This window comes from Poecilia reticulata, chromosome 12 (assembly GCF_904066995.2).
Source record: "Poecilia reticulata chromosome 12, P_reticulata-male-v2, whole genome shotgun sequence".
Lineage (NCBI taxonomy): Eukaryota > Metazoa > Chordata > Actinopteri > Cyprinodontiformes > Poeciliidae > Poecilia > Poecilia reticulata.
Genome location: NC_088841.1, coordinates 11,156,710 through 11,177,491, shown reverse-complemented (window position 1 = coordinate 11,177,491; position 20,782 = coordinate 11,156,710). Strand labels below are relative to the sequence as shown.

Genomic DNA, 20,782 nt, shown 5'->3' with positions numbered 1-20,782 from the left:
CAGGAATATTTCATAGTGTTTTTTTAGTTTTTAAACGTACTAAAATTTCCCTATAAGAGTTTTTTATGAAAAAATAAAAAACATCTGATTACCGGTAGTTTCTCAGATATTCATCAGGGACTTAAACGTGACTTAAAAATGTTCAATGTGGATGAAAGAATTTTAATGAACTTTAAAATTAAGAAGTAGGTGCACACATTTGATGCAAGTTTTCTCTAATCCACACAGGTTTGAAAATGATACATAGGCTTAAATATACACAGGCTGGCCCTCAGATAAACGGCTCTTGGCAAGTTCTCGAAGAGCCGTGATGCTCTTCTTGCTGTTTTGTGATCTTAACCCCACTGAGAATACAAATACACAGTTTGTTCCACGAAGCTAGCAAATTTAAATTAGCTCTGCGATTAAGTATCCATCCAGCAAAAGTTATACCACAAGACCTTGCTTGAATGTAGTCAGACTTTTGCATTACAAAAGACAAACATCATTCAGTAAGTGCAGTCTCTTTGTACTAAAGCTGAAAGGAGAAAAATAAATTAGAGACCTGTGTTTTCTGGAAAAGTTCCTCGCTAATAAATTACTAGACACTTCATCCATGTTAAGTTTTATGAAGAACAAATGAAAATTTCATTTTAAATGTTTTGCAGCATTCTATGAAGCCTTGTTGAAAAGTAATAGGTGGAAGCCGATCAGAGCAGTTTAAGTTTATTGGTGTCTGACATGCGGTGGCTTCTGGACTTTTGGGTCATCCTGTCAAGAGTATTATGTTTATTCCTGCAATCCTCCTGTAATTAAATTGTGTAATGTGTTTTTTTTTATTATTTGTTTGCATACAACAAAGACTTGGGAGTTTTGTGGAAAAAGATTTAACAGTATTTTACTTCCTGTAGGTGTAAAGTTCCATTTGTAATTTTCTGAAAGCACTATCTGTTGCTCTAATGGAGTTACTTTCCGTCAGCTTTCATCAATTTGCAACAAGGGTGGGCAGAACTGTTTTGGTGAGGTAAGTGTACATTATTCTTCAAAAGTAAGTTTATTTGTAAATGAAAGATCAAGTAATGTAGAGGAAAGAAGAACATTAAGAAATAAACACAAATTGTTTTAGTTTACACATAAAGTTATTTTTTTCTTATTCTTTCTTGCTGATTCATGAATCCTAAGAAATTTGCTTGTAGAACAAAATCCATCCTTAATTTGTGAAGTCATGACAATACTGTCATGACAAAAGCTGAACTTGCAGCCTTTGCACACTGCCTTGTTTTTTCGTCTGCTTTATTACTTTCAGTCTTTGGACTCTGGACAAACGCTGAAAAGAGGAGAACCAAAGAGAAGATGCTCAGAAGTCTGAACACTTAGAGATCCAGCACAACATACACTGATAAGCTCAGGAAGGCTAAAATAAAAACAACAACTCAATACTAGGATGTACAGGGAATCACCTTGAAAGACAAACACGCAAATTAAATAATGGACGGAAGCATTCTTCTGAAGCTGCTCGTATTTGCTTCTTTTCTTGCTTGTGGTGAGTATACATATATATCCATTTCTTTTATAAAATGTGTGAATATATTCCACTGTTTGAAGTTTTGAATCTGATTCAGAAACTTTCTCAAAACCATACAAATGGAAACGGATTCAGTTGGATCATTTGTGTCTGTCTGTTTCTGCAGGTTACAAAAATGACAACAAAAAAATTAAACGCATAAGTAACTGTAATTTGAATAAAGAATATTTATTTTTTAATTTTATATATTACAAAAGGAGCTTAATTTATTTCAATTTTTTTCACACAAAATTTTCTTTTTTTTTGTGGCGCATTGTAAATTTTCTCTGATAAAATGTTGATAAAATGAGTGCCTTTGTTTTGATTCTTATTCAGAGGGATATGGTTTCATTCTAAGGAACACAGTTGTTAAATATTTTAGCTTTTATGTGCCTGCAGCGGCGTAGCGCTTAGCTCTGTTGCCGTGCAGCATCTGAGTGGATTCCAAATCCAGCGTTTCTGTTTGGAGTTTCTATGTTCTCCCTGTACATGTGTGGATACTCTCTGGATACCCCAGCTCCAGAGAGTATCCACACCCCAAAAAACATCCAGGTTAGCTTAATAAGCCACTCTGAAGTGCTCTTAGATGTGTTTGTGTTACAACTTGTCTAGTATGTGGAATCACTTGAGACACTGACTGCCATGAGGAGTAATTAAAGAACTTTAACGGCTTTTATTGTTCTATAATTTGTACGCAAAACACGAAAAAAGCAAGTCATTGTCTCAGGATGATAACCAACGTAAGTGGTCGACAGTAGACTGAAGAAAAAATAAGAATAAATAACTTCTATGAGCTGACTATTTCTATTTTCCTAGGTGGCTTTTCAACCAGTTAAAGTCCTGTGCAAAACATGTGATTCTACTATATTGTCTGTAAATTTGTCAAACATTCACCTAAAGATCTGTGTGAGAATCCAAAGTTGGCTGACAGAGTCTGTAAATGCCAACCGGTCATGAGACTTTTACGACTGATGAGCATTAAAATGATTTACTGGCTTTCTAAAAACTACGATGTGCAGCATGTAGAATAATCAGAGTATTTAGTGAACATTGTTTAAGCCGACCTGTTGGAACGACAGGCCTATAGTTCATAGGTCAGCAACCTGTGGCTGCAGAGCCACTCTTTTAGGCTCTTAAAAACATTGCTGAAAATTATTGGAAGTGACCAGTGTTTGTAAATAAAGAGAATAGGAAAGACTAGTTTTAATAAAACAAATAATAAATCTGGTTTTAAGCAATATCTTTTAACTTTTGACAATATAACAAAAATTACTCTATGTAATTACAGAAAAAAAAGGGAGAATGGGAACAATGTTTACATTTTCTTCTCATTAAATCTGAAATTTCCAAAGTAAGTTTCTGTAAATAGATAACTGAGGTACTTACTTCCACTTGGGACAGGGTTACAATAATGTCAAATGTTTCTTGCCTTACTTATACCCTTAAGTTAGGGTATAGCAGTCTAGGATATGTTTTATGGTTTTATGGATTAATGAAGACATTGTGACCTCTTTGACTTTTAGGCCATGTGTTATCGACTGGCGGCTCTTTAATGCCAGGCTGGCAGAGCACCTTCATATTATTCACCTAAAATCATCCAGTCAAACATAAATTGACAATTGTTTTAACTATATTTTAAATCTGTAGCTCGTGCACTTTCAAGTTTAACGTTACTCTTGGCCGGTGTAAAGTGTTGCAATCGAGTGCAGAAAAAAATTCTTAAAAAAAGAAGAAACTTTGATAGCAGAAAGGTATGTAAGTCTAAACATGACAGGATGACTCTTGAATACAGGAGCTAAGTCGCTGATTGAGTAAAAAAAAATTTCCAATGTCTTATTAAAAGGACTCAGTTTACATGGTTGAACCTAATAAGTTCCATCACTGCAATGTTTTTCCTTGTTACACATTTTTAACATTTTAACTTTATATGCATTCGACAGACCATTCATAAAGCATGTCTTTACTGGTTTACTGATACTTACAAGGATTTTATTAATCAAAAGAGTGACAAATGCTGCCGCAGCTCCATAACAAGATCTCGCTTTTCCAATCTATGCTTTAAATCGTTTGCCAACCAAAAATGTAATTCTCCGCTTTACATGGAGCTTTTAACTTTCATTAATGCATGGCAATGAAAAGAGGGAAAAAAACTCTTTAATTGTGGCAGTCAGATGGTCCAGTCAATTAAAAAATACCTCAAAGTAAAATATCGATTGTGATATCGGCTCGTGAAATTCTGTTGTTTTGAAAAACAGTGGTGGCGCTGTCTTTTTTCCAGATTAATAGCCACTACAAGACTAGACAGTGATCAGAGTTAACCAACATTCATAGAGAGGTAGGAGGGTGGTGAGTCTCCACCCATTCTCCCATATTTCATTTCTTTCTCTCTCTTTAGCTCACAGCCAGTGTCGGCAAGGTTGGAGGGAGTACGAGAGTAAATGTTACTTCTTCTCAACTGACACCAAGACGTGGACTGAGGCGAATGCCTACTGCATAGAGCAGGGCAGCAACCTGATGAGTATTCAAGACATCCATGAAAGGGTGAGGGGCTCTGACACGCATGATTGTAAAGTTAGCTTCAAGTTCGTTTTTAAGCCTTTTTTTTTTCTGTCTCTTTTTCTAGTTATGGGTGAGAACACAAATCGGCTTAGAGATCTTCTGGATCGGTTTGAATGACCTGGTCGTAGAAAATGTCTGGGAGTGGAGTGACGGGAAGCCTTTTATAGAATATTTATCGTACGTGTCCCACTGCTTCAAGTTTTGAAGCCCAATATGTTTAATGGTACTCCTTGAATGAATGAATGAATGAATGAATGAATGAATGAATATACTTTAATAATCCTAGAGGGAAATTCACAACATCAAGGGTCTAGATTTCATTTGTGAAGCTTTCAAGAAAACAAGACCATTCCTGCTTCTTCAGGTACTGGATGTCGGGCCAGCCTGATAACTATAACGAGGTGGAGCACTGCGGTGAGGTGGTGGGATACGACTTTGGACACTGGAACGATGACAACTGCAGCAACAAGAGGAAATATATATGCAAATACATCAATGGTAAGAAAACTTAAAGCTCCAAATGATCCCATTTTTTTATCCAACACAGAACCAACTAATCGAAGATAAAACAATGCTACATTAAAGGGAGTGAAAGCGTTGCTTTCTATATACGCTTTTAACTTTAATGTACCATCTAAATATAATTTGTTTTTAAAGGCATAGCTGGGTTCTGTAGAAAATTCATTCTCTTGTCCTATACTGACAGTGTTTTCAGATGAAGTTTGTAAAAATGCTACAAGCAAATGCTAGCACGTTTCCTCTGTTTTGATATGACCTGTTGATATTTTAACTTGTGACAATTCAGTGCAGTTCCAGTTAATCCAGTTGATTAGTGTGTAGAGGATATTTACAGGAAGGGGGGGGTTGGATCCTCCCTGCCTCAAAGCGCTTTTCTTTGAAAGATGTAAAATGTAATGACATTTCCAACACCTGAAGCATTTCTCCCCCCTCGACCCCCATTTATTCCTGCCTTGCAGCAAACCCAGCCCCCCAGTGTGACTTAGCCAGCGGCTGGAGGCAGCACGGCTCCAACTGCTTCAAGTTTAAGTCCGAAATGATGAAGAGCTGGTCGGCAGCCAGGCATGACTGTGTGGAGGAAGGAGGAGATCTGGTTTCCATAACCTCACAGGCAGAAAACACCTACGTGATGGGAACGCTGTCGTCGACACATCTGGATTTCTGGATTGGTCTGTCCACACTGGTGAGAGGAACTTGTCGACGCATGGAGAGGCTCGCCTGCCTGTCTGGGAATAGATGACCAACGCAGCGCTACGTGAATGTGAAGATGAACTTTGTCTCTCCAGAAATGCAACAAGATTTCGTGTCAGGTTGACCCCGGGAACAGCCAGTTTGCCTGGTCCGATGCAATGCCGGTGAGCTTCACCAACTGGGCGGTGACCTCTACAGTGTAAGAAGAATAACCCATCTTCACAATTGACATCTTCTATTAGTAAAAATGTGATGAATTTAGGATAAAGCTGTAGTTGTCTAACAGAGATCCGCAGGTGGGCGGGTGTGCTGCGTTGGTCAAAGACTCATCAGAAGCGTTTGGAAAGTGGAGGTCCCATTTGTGCCGATACGAGCGCCCATACGTGTGCAAGCGTCTAATCAGCAGTAAGCGCAGCACTTTCCCCTGGCGATGATGTTTTTGGAAGTTCACTCGTGCTGTCTGGATTTTCCTGATGTCTCTTGTTCAACCCGCTCTCCTCCCCGCCCAGCCATCTGTCTTCCAGGGTGGCAGAGCTTCAATGGCAGCTGCTACTGGATTGTCAGCAACGTCAATCAGCTGACCACCTGGTACGAAGCGGTCACCAAGTGCTCTGCGATGGGGGCTCACCTGCTGTTCATAAACAGGTAGAGGATGAAGAGCTTCCACTTCCACTTCAAAAAATCTAATCACAAGTGTATCTGTCGTCTAACGCGGGTTAGAATTGCTGACGTGGACGTTATCACGGATACAACTCATTTATAATAAAAACAAAACAAATATATTTAAGTTTTTCTTAAATTTGATACAAACAAGACATTTGTCTTTTTTGTAAGATGACCAGCAGAATTAAGCAGCAACCATGATAAACTCTGATCACTCCGCCCCGTTCTCCACCACCTCACTTAAAGGACTTTAAATTGTCGGAACTGTTGTCGTTTTGAAGCCGCATTCTTTGAAGATTTGGATGCATGGCCAAGCTACGCAACTCTAGTTTCACTCGTGCGTTTGCTGAGCACGTAACCTTCTATCTGTTTGTTAATGTTTCAGGTGTATGCAGAGACTTACTTTATAGACGCATGAGCAAAATGGAAAGTCTTATCACTCAGTATTTATGCACTTTGCATAAAATCGTTCTGCTCCTGCAGCATGACATTGTATCTTGTCTCCAAGGTGTAAATGGCAGTTTGCAACTTTTATGCCACTATTTTCAGAAGTAGGATTTGTAGCTCATGCAGTTTAATTTTTTTCTGTTTTTGCTGCTGTTATTATTGCATTATTATATGGGAGTGCGATACATCCTCTTGTTTATCTTTTGCATCATAAAGTCAAGAGGAGCAGTTTTTCATCAATGGGAAACTTCCGGACTTTCACCAAGTGGACATTCCTGATATCTGGATCGGCTTCTCAGGTTAGGACTTTGAGTAAATCCTCTTTTCCTAAACGGATTAAAAAGCCAATTTTTAGGCCGTAACATACAGTTCTGATATGCCCGTCTGATTATTTCCCTGCTTTTTCTGCATCCAGACATGTACCAGGACGGAGACTTTAAATGGACGGACAAAAGCAAAATCACGTTTTCAAACTATGGTACTGGCTGGCCCAGAAACACTGAAGACACTTGGGACTGTGGCCAGATCTACACAGGTGGGGTCTTCCCTCTGTCACTCCGTTTATAATAAATGGCTCCTCTTGTTAGCTTCTAGTATAAGCCCTTTATTTCAGGGAACTATGAAGGCAAATGGGAAACGACTAACTGCTTCAAGAGCCTGGGTTACATCTGTGAGATGACCGGTGGACTGAACCCTCAACCAACTGCATCTCCTGGTCAGTTAGTTTTCACGCTCCGTTCCTGTGTGCTGGTTTAATGTTTTAATAGCTCCACCAGTGACCGTGGTGTTGTTTGCTTCAGATGGCCACTGTGACCGTGGATACTTGCTTTATAAGGACTTCTGCTACCACTTTGAGACTGAGCAGGTGAAAAACTGGCAAGATGCCGAGGCTTACTGCGTCGAACAACAGGGTCATCTGGTCAGCTTTCATTCAGAGGAAGAGCTCAGTTTCCTCACCGGTGAGCAGCTGTGACGTAAAATCACCGCGATTTAAGAAGACATAGCGCCTTGCACAAATATTCTTACACCTTTGAATTTGTTCCGAGATACAACTGCAAATCTCAGTTTATCCTGTTGGGATTGTATGTGATTTGATCGACCAACAAAGGGTGGCGCATAATTGTGACGTGGAAGGGAAATTTTGAAATTTGTTACCAAGAAAAATCTAAAAAGTGTGGCATGCAGCTGTTCTGACAGATTCACAGAAGAGCTGGATAAATGACACTACGACTAAAACTGTTTTCACTGGTTTTTATTTAGGGATGCTGGAGTAAATAGAGCTGCACACCACACTGTTTACATTTTTATGTGTGAAAATTTTTAATGATTTTGATTTCACTTTGCAATTTTGAAGAATCTAGAACACTCTAGAAAATAATAAAAAAAGAAGAAATCTGACTTTAAACTCAGTCAGAGTTTAATTCTGCGTCAATCTATGTCAGAATCCAAACAAATTGTCAACCTGCAATTGAACCTGTCCCAAATTTACTTGATAGATTTGAGTTTTAAGACTAAATTTCCCTGATGGTGCATTAACAATTCAAACAGTTCTGATTCTGGCAAATAATTTTTTTAGTTTTTTTAACTTACCCTACTCCTCTTCTTTGCTTGTTCTATTGTAATAAATAACACTTTGCAGTGTGTGGTCTCAGCGGGTTTGAATACTGTCTGTTGACATACTTGGATGTGCTTTTTTTTTCTTTTCTTTTCTTTCTTTGCAGCTCACATGCCAGGTGAAGCCTGGGTGGGTTTGAATGACATCAGTATTGAAAACCAGTTTGTGTACACTGATGGATCAGATGTAGTAAGTAGCACAACCACGGGGAATGTTGCCCACTACACTCCCATTTCCTGCTGAAGATGCTGACTGCGACAGTCGGAGCAGCATCTCAGTTTGTGCCGCTCTCTGCCGATGATCTCAGAATCTCCTGCCGTGGGCAGAAAACCAGCCAGACAACTGGGAGAACAACGAGGACTGCGTTCACCTGACGGGAATGACTCACCCTGACCCTGGGAAGATTAACGACGACAAATGCACTGCCACCAAAGAATTTGTTTGTAAAAAAGGTGAGATGCTCGTATACATTTGTCCCTCCTCTAGTCTTTCTTCGCCCTATGCAGTAAATCGTTGCTCTCTGTCATTGTAGCAAAGGGTCAAGGGAATCTTCCTCAGCCTCCGACATCTGGACCAGGTTAACTTGACGTTATTCTCCTCTTAGATCTTAAACGCATAGTAACGCTTTGGTGCTTCCATGCATGTGAATGTCTGAGTTGTTGCATTTGCTGCAGGATGGAATGAGAAATGCGGCTCGTGGACCTCTGACCCTTTCAACGACTTCTGCTACCTGTTCAACTACCTGTCGATGAGGACTTGGGCGGAGGCTCGAGCTGACTGTGTCAACCAGGGAGGGGACCTTCTCAGTATCACTGAACCCTTTGAGCAGGCTTTCATACAGGGTATTGCATTAGCAAAAAAAACTAATAAGGCAAATCTCACTTGAAGTCGGGTTCAGATTAGTTTTATTAGGGTTTTTTAAACCACACTTTTAGGACCTTCAGTATTTCGGTGTGTGGATTCTTAATTGTTTTGTTGTGATTACTTCTTGTTGCTCCACAAACAAGTTGCTAAAATAATTTTTAATGATTTAAAACTTTGTGCTATACTTACAAAGAGATCCAAAGTGGTGTGCTATACGATGCTCACACACCATCACTCTCAGTCGTTGATCAAATCAAGCACATACTGGGTCCAGAGCGATACAAAAATGAATCGATTGCTGTGAAAAGTAGCCCATTGAAATGTTCTTGCTGTTCAATCCCAGGCCTGATCCAGCAGGCTCCCACCGGGATCTCCCTGTGGATGGGGGGTCATGACTCCATCACGGAGGGCGGCTGGGAGTGGACCGACGGCTCTCCGTTCAGATACATTCGCTGGAACGCAGGTCCATATGAGACTCTGAGGAAACTCTGAGTTACTTCTGAAAAAAACCCAACGTCAGACAGCAAGATTTGTGCTCCCCCACAGGTAACCCAGATGATTACTTCGGTGAAGACTGCTTGTCGATACTTATTAACGGCGGCTACTGGAACGACGACAACTGCCAGAACAAGAGAGGATATATCTGCAAGCGGAGAGGTGAGGAATGCTGCTTGAAACGTTGCTGATGGTGAACTACAACCAGGTCAAAAGAGAGCTTAAAACAAGCTTCTTCCTTTCAGGGAAAACACCCGAGCCTCCTCCGCCACATGACGGTAAAAAAGGACATCTGCGTACTTTTGCTTTCCAACACAATTCGTCGACAAACCCAATTAAATATCCCGAGTATTAATTCTTGTTACAGGTTTCTTGACGGCAGTCGTGTGCCAGGATTCCGCCGCTGTCCTTCACTGCCCTCAGGAAAGTGTGATAAACGTCCAGTCTGCTTTCTACGGCCGCAAGAGCGACGACATCTGCCCACACTTTGAGGGATCAGAAGGTTCTGCTACAAATGAGTTTACAGCAGATGGAAATAGCCGACCTCTGCTACTGCATGACACACTGTAATCAGTATGGATTAGAAAATATGGATATGATTTTGTCTGTTTTACAGGGAGCTGTACAGTCGAAGGAGTTCTTCCTCAGTACAGAAAGGCGTGCGATAACCGTCCTTTCTGCTTCGCGTACGCCCACGTTGAGAAAGACCCCTGCCCCACTATCTCAAAATATCTGGAGATAGTATATAGCTGCGAGCAGAAAGGTAATATCTTTTTTTCCTCATTTTTATGAGAATGATCACTCCATATTAACATATAAAAACAAAATATTTATATCTGTCCAATCCTGACGAAGTGTTTTCCACTTGAACTTAGGCGTAGCTCTACAGACACCATCCTAATTGAAATCCAAAGAACAGGCTGAAATTGTGTGAAATTGTTGATGAAACCAGAAATAAAGCCAATGAAAATGTTGCATCAATGTACAATATAACACTGCAGTAAAGCCATATATGCACAAAACGTCCACACAATATTCCTCTGCTTAATGACTGCAGAAAAATAAACATGAAGTGAATTTTAGTTGATTTACATGCATGTCAAATGAAAATGTTACAGAAACCACATGGCATATGACTTAAATCACATGACTTAAACCATATGACTTAAAGCATATGACTTAGTCATTCACATTAGATTTGAACCACAAAGTATATAACCCTTCCAAATCAAATGATAATACACACAAGTTGCTTCAATGATAGCAAATAATGTTACTGTGTGACAGTGGTTTTGGAAGAATAAAATGCACAAAAAATATATTAGGGGGTGCAAAAATGCAGAACAGAAATTGTCTTATTTTCTTCACAATACTTTTGATACGTTTTCATTACACATGCATTACCATAAAAACAAACTATAACCAGTCATGCTTTTCTCACAGTGTGTCTGCACGGCCTGGGTGTCGAGGATGGGAACATCACGGACTTCCAGCTCTCTGCTTCTTCTTCCATCGGTGCCTTTACTGCGGACAAAGCCCGTTTGAATGGAAACTCCTGCTGGATGCCCTCAGGAAGTGGTCTGAAATGATTTTTTTCTACATCATTTCTTCAACATCACAATAAGGATTGAATTTAGACTTCTAGGGAAGAGCCATTGATGGGTTGATTTCCAGGTGAAACATGACCTCTTGTGTGTCCTCTTTCAGCATCTTCAAGCTGGATCCAAGCGAACCTGGGTGAGACCAGGAAAGTAACTGGGATTGTAATCCAGGGTTGTCCTCAGAATGACCACTGGGTCACTAAATATAAGTTGCAGCACAGCATGGACGGGGCAAGCTGGACTGACTACACTGCTGATGGAGATGTGAGTAAGACAGGGTTTATACTCCATCTGCTGCGAGAAAACATTTGTATTTCCAGGATTGATCTTTTTCTTCATCTGAAAATGACATCCATCAGCTGTCTGGTTCTCAGTCTCCATATTTGAAGCAAGATCACCGTTTGTAGTAAATGTATTAACTTTTATGTTTGCACTTAAAAATGTAATTTTATGGACTGAGATGAGAAAATCTGACTTTTAAATGTAATGGAATTGTAATCTGAAAATGTGTATAAACCTTAATCACCATCTGAAAAAAAAAACCCTCAAAGTTATCATGAATTAAAGGCTTTCTAGTTTGGAAGATTTAAAAATGTGCTTTTGCTTTAATCTTTATTATAATCATTCTTTGTTGTACTTTTACTATTTGCAGTTTTTCCCAGGCTCAATAGACAGAAACATCCCTGAAACCCAGCTGCTGGGCACCCCTGTGTCCGCCCGGTACATCCGCCTCCGTCCACTGGAGTTCAGCGGCCAGGCAGGGCTCCGGTTTGACGTACTGGGATGCACGCCTGACTGTGAGGAAGTCATAAGACTTTTAATTCCAAAGAACACTGGAAATGTTGTTTTGGTTTCTAACATTTTTATCTAACTCTGGTTTCACAGATGCAATTACATGTGCCAATAAGCCCAACTTCAATTTTTCCACTTATCAAATGACGTGAGTCAATTCCAAGATATTTCATTCATGTTGCAGCATTTGGATGACTATAATTTATGCTATAATCTCGCTGTATTTTCAGCGTGCATTGTCCAGCAGGCTGTGCTAACACAGATTACCTGGTGTACGGCACGTCGGTATATCGTGGGGTATGTAATTATGTCCCGTTACCTGCATCACTTTTAGATATTTGGCATATTAGTGTATCTAGATATAATTTTTTTCCTTATTTGCTTGATTTCACCTAATTTTGCAACAGGACTCAAACATCTGTGCAGCAGCCATCCATGCTGGAGTTGTTCTCAACGAGAACGGAGGAGACTGCACTTTGTTAAAAGTGCCGGGTGAAAACTTTTATCCCGGCTCCACCAGGAACGGCATCACCTCCAGACAGTGAGTCCATGAGTTTTATCCTTTAACGCTCAGTTGTTGTTTTTTTTTTTAATGTAGCCTGACAGCTAAAAATCTTTTGTCTGTAGGTTTGATGGAAACTATGATGTATCGTATACTTTTTCAGACGGGGGTGAGTGAAGATTTATTCGTAATCAGTTTGATTATTTCCAGCGTCCTTCATTCTTTCTGCTGAATCCTTTTTTTCCCCTTCATCCTGCCATCAGAGCTGAGATGCTCCGGGCCTGACTGGTATGAGTTCGGAGACTTCTGCTACAAACCTTTCGGAGACAAAAAGACTTGGCACGCCGCTCGGAGCACATGCAGGAGTCTGGGCGCTGAGCTAGTTTCCATCCATTCCATGAAGGAACAGAGCTGGGTGGAGAGCTACCTCTACATGGGTATGGATGCAGGTTGAAAAAAATTAAAACATAGAGCTGGAGATCAGAGACCAATCTTTCTAAATGTGTGATTGTTTCGATCTGCAGCCACCAGTGACGTGTGGACTGGTCTCAACGACCTGGCCGTGCCCGGTATGTTCATGTGGTCCAATGAACACATCGTAACTTTCACCTATTGGGCTCCAGGAGAACCCAACAACCATGATGGCTTCAGCGAGGACTGTGTTGAAATGTTACACCAGGTGAGAACTCCTCTTTGTATCCATGCAGCCAGTAGGGAATATTTATATTTGTGTTCTTTGCAGGTATTTGAGATTTATTTTCTTACAGACCGGCAGATGGAACGACGTGTCCTGCACAGAGCTTAACACCTACGTATGCAAAATGCCCAAAGCGCATTACCCTCTCCCGTCAGTCAAACCCACCATGTATGGATGTCCGCAGGTAGGACCGTCTTTTCCTGTTGTCTGAGTTGTACTTTGTTCTTTAAAGCGGCAGTGCGTTTATCCGCAAGATGTGCTCTTGCCGCACGTCAGGGTTGGGACGCGTACGGCTACTCCTGCTACTGGATGGAAGAGACGGCCAGGAGTTGGTCCGATGCTAAGGCCTTCTGCAAGGAGCAGGACGCCGTCTTGTTGCACATCGGAGACATGTGAGGATGAATCTGTGGTTTTTCAAACAGCAGAGATCTGAATGAACGAGTAATGTCATCTTCGTCAGGGCAAAAATATTTGCCATGCAAACACATTCATAACCTCGAATCCTTTTCATATTTTATCACAGTATCATGTTTCAGTGTATTTTTTTTGGGTGGGTACAATATGTGATAGACCAACGCAATTTAGAGTATTGGTTGCATTTGTATGTAGCCACCTTTCACTCAATTCAATATGTTGTTCAACCACCTTTCATTGCAACTACGACTGTGAGTCTTCTGTGCTGTGGCAGTGGTTTTTGTGGAGGGTAAACATTTGTGCCAATTATTGCTTGCAAAATTGAAAACTCAGTCAAGTTAGATGAATGAAGACCAACTATGAACAGCAAATTTCTAAGTCATGCCCTAAATTCTCATTTAGAATAAGATCAGGACATTTGGTGTGCACTTCACTAATGTTCTCCACAGGACAGCCAAGGGCAAATAACACAGAGGTAAACTTTTACTAGGCAGTTGGATGAATTGCATCAAACTCAAAACAGCTGACTAGATTAAAACAAAACAAAACAAAACAAAACAAAACCAGATATTATTTTAATTTCTCTTCCAAATAGTGCTTTGCCTTGTGTTGGTGTATCACATAAAACTCTTCAGAAGAGATGAATCCAAACAAGATGTCTTTCATGTTTCACTGCAGCTACGAACAGTCCCATTTTACAGTAGCCCTGTCAGGAAGAACCAGTTTTTGGTGGATGGGGCTGCGCGCCCAGGGAGACATGAGTGGAGGGGTCGACTACGTCTGGGACAACGGCTTACCTTTGACCTTCACTCACTGGGACAAAGACCAGCCAGGTACTAAAACCAACTGTAACCTCGCCTGAAAGGGAACATGTACCAAGATGAGAAAACATTTACTGTCCTTTTATGTTTTTTTACTAGACAATGGAGATGGCACCTGTGTGGCTATGACAACGGGACAGATTGGTGGTTTCTGGGACGACAAACAGTGCTCAGAGAAGTACGCCTTCATCTGTGAAAAGGCCAGACCCGACATCACTCCACCTACGAAGGCTCCAACTCCTCCTCCGTCTCGGGGCTGTGCTGACGGCTGGACGGCTTTGCCCCACTTCAGGAACTGCTACAGGGTGATGATGACAGTAAAATAGAGATTTTAAAAAAAGCTAAAAGAGGATCTGTTATCCCAAATGTACCTTTCACATGCTTTTGTACTTTCATTTGGGTCTGAGTTGCTTCGAATAACAGCCCAAGTGGCGGTTTTTGGCAATAAGTTAATGTTCTTGAGCCGATTCAAGAATGAACCGATTCCAAAACCTCCCAGTTATTGAGTCACAATCGAGGGCACCGCACTGTTACCTAGCAACCCCATCCATCAAGCCCAACCCATTCCTATCAACCCAAGCAGAGCTCCAGCATGTTTAATCATCTGGTTTTATCGCTGTACAATGGCTGCTGAAAATACAAGTGTTTTATTGTTGACTTGTCATCTAGAAACCACTTTCTGTTTTCTTGTTGATTGTACAGTAGGCTCCACTTCTGCTTTCCAAATATGTAGTTATATAATTGTGCAGCCATTTTCATAAAGTTGGGCGGCGAGGCCATCAGCAGCTTATTTGGAATCAAAGTCTCAAGAGGCCATAAAACAGCTGATTCTGAACGGAGTTCAAAATAGGCAGAACTAATCAGACTAAAATCTCATTATCTAAGAAAGATTTTGTGCAAAAAATGTAATGAACATGCTTTGTATGGCCCTTAGACCTATCCTAATTTGTTCAAGGAAGCATAAAAGGTTTAAGCCATGGGAGAAACTGATTTTCTTGTTTCCGTGTGTTGCAGCTTTTCCACAATGTGGACTGGTCCCAGAAAAAGAGCTGGGAAGCAGCACAGGAGGACTGCATATCCAGAGGAGCTAATCTGGTCAGTATCCACAATCATGAGGAGGAGGAGTTTTTGTCTGTGTACAGTAAAGGCAGCTCCAAGTGGATCGGCCTCAGGCACAACCCTATAGAAGGAGGTGAGGAGAGACCGTGTTTTTCCAGGAATTTTAAATGGAATCTGAGACAAGAATCTAATGACTCTTCACTTATCACAGGGTATTCCTGGAGCGACGGAACGCCCCTGTCGCACACAAACTGGGGCCACGGGGAGCCAAACAACCACGAGGATCGTGAGGAGTGCGTGGAGATGGTGAGCAGCAGTAACGGGACGTTCTCCTGGTGGAACGACCTGAACTGCGACGCGCATCAAGACTGGATCTGCATCATTTCCAAAGGAAAAACCCCAATCATTCCCCCAGTGCCTCCGTCTCCTGTCCCAGGTAAACCATCCCTCCAGGGGAAAATCATCTAAATGAATAATTTCTCAAGACGTGTTCACGCATCCTTCCCACTTCCAGCTCCTGACTGTGGCTCCAACCCTGGCTGGAGGAAGAACAACAACATCTGCTACTACTACAACGACACGGATATAGTCGACTTCCACACAGCCATCATGCGTTGCTACGCAGAGAAGGCCATGCTGGTCTCCATCCTCAGCAAAAATGAACAGGCATACGTCAACAGCATGGTGCGCCTTGTTTCTTTGGCTTCTGCGGACGTGAAAAATAGGAACAAACGTGTTAATTTGATGTTTTACTCTGCCAGGTGGGCACAGGGAAGGTGGCTGCAGCCTGGATCGGAATGATGATGTTTGGCATCGCAAGTGGACAGTACATGTAGGTAGACGGGGAACATGGAGTAGAGTAGAAACAGGCTTTATTGTCCCACAGAGGGAAACTACAGGTCCAACAGGGAAGGAAGCTAAATGAGATTCATGTCCAAGAATTAAGGAGATTGGTTGTTTTCTCTTCTCAGGTGGATAGACAACTCCCCTCTGACGTACACCCACTGGGCACCGGGGGAGCCAAACAACGCCAACGGGGAGGAACAGTGTGTCCAGATGAACAGACATCAAGGTCCTGGGACAGCTCTTTTTTTTTATTTACTGTGAAAACTTAGCAAGTTCATCCCCGTTCTCACTCGCCGAACAATGATCTCTGGATTGTGAAGGTGGATGGAACGACGCCAACTGCGGCCGAGCTGGAGCGGGTTATGTCTGCAAGAAGTTCCCCGGAGACGTCCACACACGTCCCCCCCCCACACAACCCTGGGAGGGCAACTGTCCTGCAGGTAACGCCTGTCCATGACAAATGCAACATCGGGAAGATTTTCTCTGTCGTTTTAGCGTCCTTCATTAGATCTCAAAATGTTCGTGAATCTTTCTTTAGGATCTGGATTCATCGGTTCCCTTCAGAAACCTCTGTTGTTGGTTGTGGTCAAAGATTAGTAGAAGTAAATGGGTGAAGAGGATAGAAAGCAGGTTTTTCTTCACTCATTTCCATCCTTTCGTCCTGCAGGATGGATGCGTTTTAAGGACAAATGCTTCATGTTTAAAGGGAAGAAAGATGACATCAAAGCAAACTGGTCTCACGCTCGAAGCTGGTGCAGAGATCAGGGAGGGGAGCTGGCAATTATTGATAATCAGTATGAAAACGGTAAGCTCCACAGAGAACCAGCAAAAAATTTCAAATTAGCCTGTCAAGCTCATTCTTTGTTTTTCTCCTCAAGACTTTGTGGCTAGCTACCTCAAAGACCTGGAGCTCCCCACTTGGATCGGTCTGTCGGATCTCTTAGTGGAGAATCAGTACGCCTGGAGCGACGGGGCCAGTCCGGTGCTCTACACCAACTGGAATGAACACGAACCCAACAACGCAGGAGGAACAGTGAGCTCGTTTTGCTTTAAACTCTTGAGGATTTTTAGAGGTTGCCGTGAAACATGTTCATGATCTTAATTGTTGTGCGTAACAGGAACACTGTGTGGCCATGACTCACGGCACTCTCGCTACCGGCAAGTGGAATGATGACGCCTGCCACAAGAATCACAGCTTCGTCTGCTACAGAAAGAAATGTAAGTCAGATAAAGGCACTTTTTTTTTTTAAGAAAACATGCCCAACAATTTGAAGCTGGCAGCCAAATATTTTTGTCCTGATCAGCAAGCAGCATCGAACCTCCTCCTCCCACCAAGAGCCCCTGCCCTGCTGACTACATATCCTGGTACCAGAACTGCTACAAGCTGGTTGAGGAGCCGGCGACTTGGGATGCGGCTCAGGCGGCCTGCGAGGAGCAGGGTGGCAACTTGGCCAGCATCGACATGAGCTACGATCAGGCCTTTGTGGCCGGCGTCGTCCTGCAGGGAAGGGCAGATGCCTGGATCGGATTAAGACGCAAGGTTGTACAACAGATAATATTACCTACAGTAATGTTTATATGTATGTTTCTAACCCCTTGAATTTAAGATTTTGTCAAATTACAACCACAAAATTCAATGACTTTCATTATCTGAGATATAATGATAAAAAGTACAAGAATCAAAGGCATGAAATATTTCACTCCACGTCTAATGGATCTACAAAACCTATGAGTTTCTCTTGACAAAAAAAACAAAAGCGTATATTTAGGTTTTATTTACTAATTATGTGGGAAATTGGAATTTATTTAGGGGAGTCAGAATAAAGAAGGATTTTTTGTGAGTGTAACATGACAAAATCTCCAAAAGTTCAAGACATATTGTCTATGCAAGTAAATAACAAGAGTAAAAACACATTTCCTGCAGCAGAGCACCATCCTGATTTAAGTCAGAGATAAATCCACAGCTGTGTTGTGATGCAGGAGGACAGCGCCTACATGTGGACAGACGGCTGGCCGGTTTTCTTCACTCAGTGGGGTCCAGGAGAGCCCAGCAACATCCAGGACGAGGGATGTGTCAGCATGCATGCTTCAATCTGGTTCCACGGGACCTGGAACGACACCAAGTGTGACCAGGCTAAGCCCTACATCTGCAAGATCTCCTCCGGTATAACAGACCTGAGCGGCGCATGTACTTTATCTTTTGCAAACAGTCAATTACACCAACACGTCTCGAATCGTTGTTATTAATGTCCACAGTAAAACCGCCTCCCACTCCCAGCCCCGGCGACGGGAAGTGTTTGCCTTTCTTTGTTCCTTACGGCCGGTACTGTTACTTCATGTACGACGGGGCGGAGGGCTTCTCCTGGAACGACGCCCGACACTACTGCCAGTCGGTCAGGACTGAGCTGACCTCCATTCACAGCAGGGCGGAGATCGAGTTCATCAGGAACCTGAACTTCACTAAAAAGCACAACATCTGGATCGGCCTTACCCGCGACAGAAACTGTGAGTTTGCAACGAAGCAGAAACAGCAACAGTGATCTCATAGAGTCCAGCACCTGCAGACAGCTCACCGGTACACATGACATGTGTTTGCCACTTAGTTGGTTGGGGCTGGACAGACAAGACGTCGTTGGGATTTGTTAACTGGGCTCAAGGTGAGCCCAATTCGGCCTTCCATCCCGGGGACATCGCCGAGGAGAACTGTGTGGAGATGTATCTTGACGGGCGCTGGAATGACAACAACTGCCTGCAGAAGAGAGGCTTCACTTGTCGCCACCGCCAGTGTAAGGAGCTCCTTGTGTCATTTCTGTGGATTTTTGATTTTGGATTTTGATTCAGAGTTTTGTAATCTTTGATTTAACAGTTTGTATGTGAACTTTTCTTTCAGATTACACAACAGATGATGGCAAAAATCCCATCTTCCCCACCGACAGCCCAGGTGGAAGTAAGTAATGAAGTGGATGACTCTGTATGCGGTTCTTTTAACATCATAGTGCATGTCTGCCTTTTAAAATTAAGACCTTCATAAGTGTTGAGACTTGATAATATATCTTGCACATCAAGGCATTCTAATCTCATCTAGAAACTATTACTTGATGATTTCACACCTTAAATTAGTTGTTGAGGCCTCAACGCGATAAGTCAGCTGTCTTTTCTTCCTAAAATATAGTTTTAAAGACTAAAGATATTAAACAGATTGGTATATTTTGGATATATTGCAGTGTGAAGATCAAAGAATGCCTACTAAATTGACAATACACTATTACAATGAAAGAACCGGTGGCTTTAGGTGTGTTGATCCCTGAAAGCCACTAGGGGCAGCAGAGTTCCTTCTAATTTGTCTGTGGGTCTTGTTCTACTATGACGGCTTGAATTCTGTGATGCAGAACAATGTCAGAAAAAAAAGTAATTTGTTAATAAAAATAAAACAATTAAAAACAATGTTGAAACCTGAACAAAGTTAACAGTGAAATTCATGCCTCAAATAATTCAGGCTTTTATCAAGCAGCAGGTGAAGAGGTTCTAATGAGAATGCTTACAGGTACATAAAAAAAATTAACATTGTGATAAAGTTCAATAAATGTTGTCACTTATTCCACAAAGTGAAACTCATGTATTAATTATACAGATTCATGACACGGAGTAAAATATCCCAAGCTTCATTTCTTGTAATTTTGTGTGAAAACCCAAAATTCAGTGTCTCAGAAAAGCTGTTAAGTTTCAGTCTTTGTTGTAATTGTGTAGCCTGCCGACCCAGACAGAGACAATTTAGAGCCTCAGAAACTTGTGGAGGTGCTTTGAGTTCGTTTGTTGATGTTGTGCGCCATCATTTGCTGCTAACAGTATTTTTTTTAAATGGCGTTTGTCATTTTGAGATGTACTTGTATCTAATTTTAAAAGCTACACAACAGAAACTGACATACCTGCTGCGTCTGCAGATGCCGGGGTGGTAGTCGGCGCCGTCATCGGAGCAATCGTCTTCTTCTGCTTGATGGTTGGACTGCTGTACTACGTCTTCAGAGTGAGGGGATACAAACTGAGCAGCTTGAGCTTACCAACGAAAAGCACCTCGCGTGTTGATGTGGTAGGTTACAAATCAGCGCTTCTATAAGGGTGAAAAAAAAAATCCTGTTTAATTCGTATAGTTTTAATGTTGGGTTGTCTTCCCCCCTTTTTGTTTCAGCCGGCTTTCAGCAACCCGAACTTTACAGGAGAATCTGACACGTAAACCCTCCTCCCGTTTCTGTGAAGTACATTAATGAAGATCGATTTTTATTTTAAATCAGTCTAGTTTGAAGCTTCTGATAAGTTTTATAGGATTATGGAATGTTGTGTGTACTTTAATATGGCAGAAAAAAAAATTTGATCCCTTTTTAGCACAGATCTTTTGAGTGAATTTTTTTTTTTTTTGAATGTTTTAAACCTAATTTATGTGACTAGTCCACAAAAAAATGCCAGTGTTGTGGCCATTTTTTCTTCTCTACAACTTTTACCCAAATTAAGATTTCAAAAAAGCAGAAAATTTTTTAAATCCAGACTTTAAAAAAATACAGCTATATTTTAAACAAAGTCAGGTTTTCTTGCTTCTTTATTTCACTTAAAAAAAATTTTGTCACCTCCCTGATAGTGGAAATGCCTTACTTTAAAGATCA

At 41.5% G+C, this 20,782-nt stretch overlaps 1 protein-coding gene across 1 annotated transcript; it reads left to right on the top strand.

Annotated features, from left to right (window-relative positions):
- Positions 1-24: 24 nt before the first annotated feature.
- Positions 25-20,699, top strand: LOC103473489 (uncharacterized). Its single transcript, XM_008423787.3, has 50 exons — positions 25-1,522; positions 3,939-4,084; positions 4,167-4,279; positions 4,467-4,600; positions 5,080-5,303; positions 5,407-5,510; positions 5,598-5,716; positions 5,821-5,956; positions 6,638-6,720; positions 6,837-6,956; positions 7,035-7,136; positions 7,222-7,380; positions 8,143-8,225; positions 8,344-8,488; positions 8,569-8,613; positions 8,711-8,878; positions 9,244-9,363; positions 9,447-9,557; positions 9,641-9,673; positions 9,763-9,897; positions 10,012-10,158; positions 10,839-10,973; positions 11,103-11,260; positions 11,649-11,793; positions 11,882-11,936; positions 12,019-12,085; positions 12,196-12,329; positions 12,416-12,459; positions 12,554-12,727; positions 12,815-12,969; positions 13,058-13,171; positions 13,264-13,379; positions 14,080-14,234; positions 14,322-14,527; positions 15,237-15,414; positions 15,493-15,717; positions 15,796-15,965; positions 16,043-16,113; positions 16,253-16,353; positions 16,448-16,567; positions 16,795-16,932; positions 17,006-17,160; positions 17,246-17,345; positions 17,432-17,667; positions 18,108-18,291; positions 18,384-18,632; positions 18,731-18,913; positions 19,018-19,074; positions 20,069-20,214; positions 20,314-20,699. Exons 1-50 carry the CDS (start codon positions 1,468-1,470, stop codon positions 20,356-20,358), a joined length of 6,498 nt encoding a protein of 2,165 aa, XP_008422009.2. The 5' UTR covers positions 25-1,467; the 3' UTR covers positions 20,359-20,699.
- The last annotated feature ends 83 nt before the right edge of the window (positions 20,700-20,782 follow it).

Coding starts and splice junctions, on each gene's coding strand:
- LOC103473489 (XM_008423787.3), top strand. CDS start 1,468: ATGGACGGAAGCATTCTTCTGAAGCTGCTCGTATTTGCTTCTTTTCTT. Junction 5,957..6,637: donor CACCTGCTGTTCATAAACAG/GTAGAGGATGAA, acceptor TGCATCATAAAG/TCAAGAGGAGCAGTTTTTCA. Junction 16,354..16,447: donor CCAGATGAACAGACATCAAG/GTCCTGGGACAG, acceptor TGGATTGTGAAG/GTGGATGGAACGACGCCAAC.